The sequence below is a fragment of the Pygoscelis adeliae genome, unplaced genomic scaffold, assembly GCF_000699105.1.
Source record: "Pygoscelis adeliae isolate BGI_AS28 unplaced genomic scaffold, ASM69910v1 Scaffold358, whole genome shotgun sequence".
Taxonomy (NCBI): Eukaryota; Metazoa; Chordata; class Aves; order Sphenisciformes; family Spheniscidae; genus Pygoscelis; species Pygoscelis adeliae.
This window is the reverse complement of record NW_008825429.1, coordinates 4002604-4005263: the sequence shown is the minus strand read 5'-3', so window position 1 is coordinate 4005263 and position 2660 is coordinate 4002604. Positions and strand designations below refer to the sequence as shown.

The window sequence follows — 2660 nt, the reverse complement described above, 5'->3', positions numbered from 1 at the left end:
CGAACCCGAGCTGGGTTATTGCTGGGCAAAGCGGGTGTCCCCAGGCCGAGGGGTGGGGCTGGTGCCAGTAGCGCATCCCACGTGCGCCCCATGTCCCGCGTGTCACCGCATCCCACAGGTCTCACCGAGCCGATGCTGATCCGTCTGGACGTGGAGTCCAAGCTCAGCGAGCAGCTCAAGGTGAGAGGGGCCGGGGGGGCTCGAGATGGGCTTTGTGCCCCCCACCCCCTGCAAGCCACCCTGTGGTGGCTCCAGGCTCGCGAGGAGGGGGCAGGAGGGGTGAGGGTGTCTGGTGTGGGGATGCAGAGGGGCTGAGCTCTGCCCTCCCTGTGCAGCTGGCTTTCTTCCACACCCGTGGGGACGACAAACCGGCCGTGCTGCTCCACCTGCTCCGGAGCGTGGTGAAGCCCCAGGACCAGACAGTCGTCTTTGTGGCCACCAAGCACCACACGGAATATCTCAAGGAGGCAAGTGGCATTTGGGGGTGCCCAGCATGTACCCCTGTTAAAGGGCAAGCTGCCGGGGGTGCCTAGGACGCCTTTCCAGACCCACGTGGGGGTCTGCATCTGTGGGCACGTCCCTGCTGGAGTCTCTGCTCTGTTTTGCTGGGCTGAAGGAGAAATCCCAGCGTATGCGATCGTGGAGGTGCTGCATCCACCTACACCTCGGAGAGAGGGGGGGAGCGCGGTGGGATTTGGGGGTCCGGGTGGGCACCCTTGGGTCTCAGGGCCCTGGGAGCTGGGGAGCCCTGTCCCTTGGCTGAGGGTGCCTGCCCGGGTGGGATCTGATCTCTCTTCCCCCCTCCCCAGCTGCTGACGGCCCAGGGCATCCGCTGCACACACATCTACAGCTCGCTGGACCAGACCGCCCGCAAGATCAACATCGCCAAGTTCGCCCAGGGCAAGTGCCCGGTGCTGCTGGTCACCGACGTGGCCGCCCGCGGGCTCGACATCCCCATGCTGGACAACGTCATCAACTACAGCTTCCCCGCCAAGGCCAAGCTGTTCCTGCATCGTGTCGGTGGGTGCCGGTGCCCCGCGCAGGGGTCCTTGCAACCTGGGGGTCCCTCGGGGTGACAGGGAGGGTGTGAGTGGGCTGTCCCTTGTTTTTGCCATCCATGTGCCCTGCTGGGCTGGCACTGATGCCCCCGACTTGGTGGCGATATCTTTGGGGCAGGAGGTCGCCGTGCTGTGACATCAGGAGACAGGCTGGGGACAAAGCAGGGGCAGGAACGTCCCTGATTTCCCAGCCGGGCTGCGGGGGCTCTTGGGGGCACGGCTGGTGCCTTCCCTTTAGGATGGCACCGTGGCGGGCTCCCCTTCGCCCCCTTCCCCAGCGACTCACAGCCCCTTGCCAGCCATGCCCAGCTGGTAAATGTCACGTGCGTGGGCTCCCGGGGACACCAGTGGGTCCCTGCCGGGGTGGGGGCAGGCTGGGCTGGCACTGGGTCTGGCTTCCCACTCTCCTCCTCCCCCTTGCCAGGTCGCGTGGCCCGAGCTGGCCGGAGCGGCACCGCCTACTCGCTGGTGGCTCCCGATGAGATGCCCTACGTCTTTGACCTCCACCTCTTCCTGGGGCGCCCGCTCGTCCTCGCCGGTGCCCAGGAGATGCCCGCTGGTGAGGCAGACCTGGTTGCAGGCATAGGGGTGGCTGCACGTCCAAGCTGGGCTACTGGCCACGCGGCCACTGTGGTTTTACCCTTGGCCAGCGCTGGAGTTCGTGACCTTGTGGTTGGCATTCGTGCAGGGGGACGATATGCTCTCATTACTGGGGTGCAGCTGGGGAAAATGGGGTGCTGGGGGCTCCGACGCACCCCGTGTGTCAGGGATGCTGATGTAACACCACCGAGCTCCCCGTGGCGGTTGGCTCTGCTCTGTTAAATCTTGGATTGCTGCTGTGCCTGCTGCAACAATCCCAGGGTGGGTGGCAGCGAGGTGACACGGTGTCCCCCGGGCTGCAGATGCCGGCGGGGTCCTGGGCCGTGTCCCCCAGAGCCTGGTGGACGACGAGGAGTGCCTGCTGCTGACGGACATGGGGGGCTCGCTGGAGCTGCAGAGCCTGCGCCACGTCGCCAGCAACGCCCACAAGCAGTACCTGCGGTCCCGGCCCGGCCCCTCGCCTGAGTCCATCAAGAGAGCGAAGGACCTGGACGTGTCCCAGCTGGGCATCCACCCGCTCTTCAGTGAGTCCCTCGGGGCCGCCGGGGGAGGGTACCCCGTTCCCCTCGCCAAGGAGCTAATCTGCGCCCCTCTCGGTGCCTGCATTCCCCAGGCGCTCGCTTCGAAGACACCGAGCTGGAGAGGCTGAAGTTTGTGGACAGCATTAAAACCTACAAGTCCAAGGCGGTGAGTTGAGACCCGTCCTCGGGCACGAGGTACCTGGGTTGGGGTGGGAGGGAAGGTCCATGCGGCCGGCCGTGCAGCTCACCGGGGCTCACGCTCCCGCCCCGGGACCAGACCATCTTCGAGATCAACGCCACGTCCCGGACACTGGCCAGCACCGTGATGCGGTCGAAGCGGCGCCACGACCGTGCCCTCATCGAGAAGTACCAGCGCGGGCAGCAGGAGAAGCGGGCAGCGGCTCTCAAAGGGCAGGGGCTGTGCCCAGCCCCCCCCGAGCCTGAGGAGGAAGGAGGAGAGGAGGGAGACCTCCAGGCAACG

General features: G+C 66.4%; 1 protein-coding gene across 1 annotated transcript in view; it reads left to right on the top strand.

The window, feature by feature from the left end:
• The window catches only part of DDX54 (DEAD (Asp-Glu-Ala-Asp) box polypeptide 54), a 4864-nt gene that overhangs the window by 881 nt on the left and 1323 nt on the right, over positions 1-2660 (top strand). The window contains exons 3-9 of the mRNA XM_009330882.1: positions 45-180; positions 336-467; positions 810-1020; positions 1483-1617; positions 1961-2182; positions 2272-2345; positions 2457-2654. Coding sequence (XP_009329157.1) covers positions 45-180; positions 336-467; positions 810-1020; positions 1483-1617; positions 1961-2182; positions 2272-2345; positions 2457-2654 — 1108 coding nt within the window. The remainder of the gene's footprint in view (positions 1-44; positions 181-335; positions 468-809; positions 1021-1482; positions 1618-1960; positions 2183-2271; positions 2346-2456; positions 2655-2660) is intronic.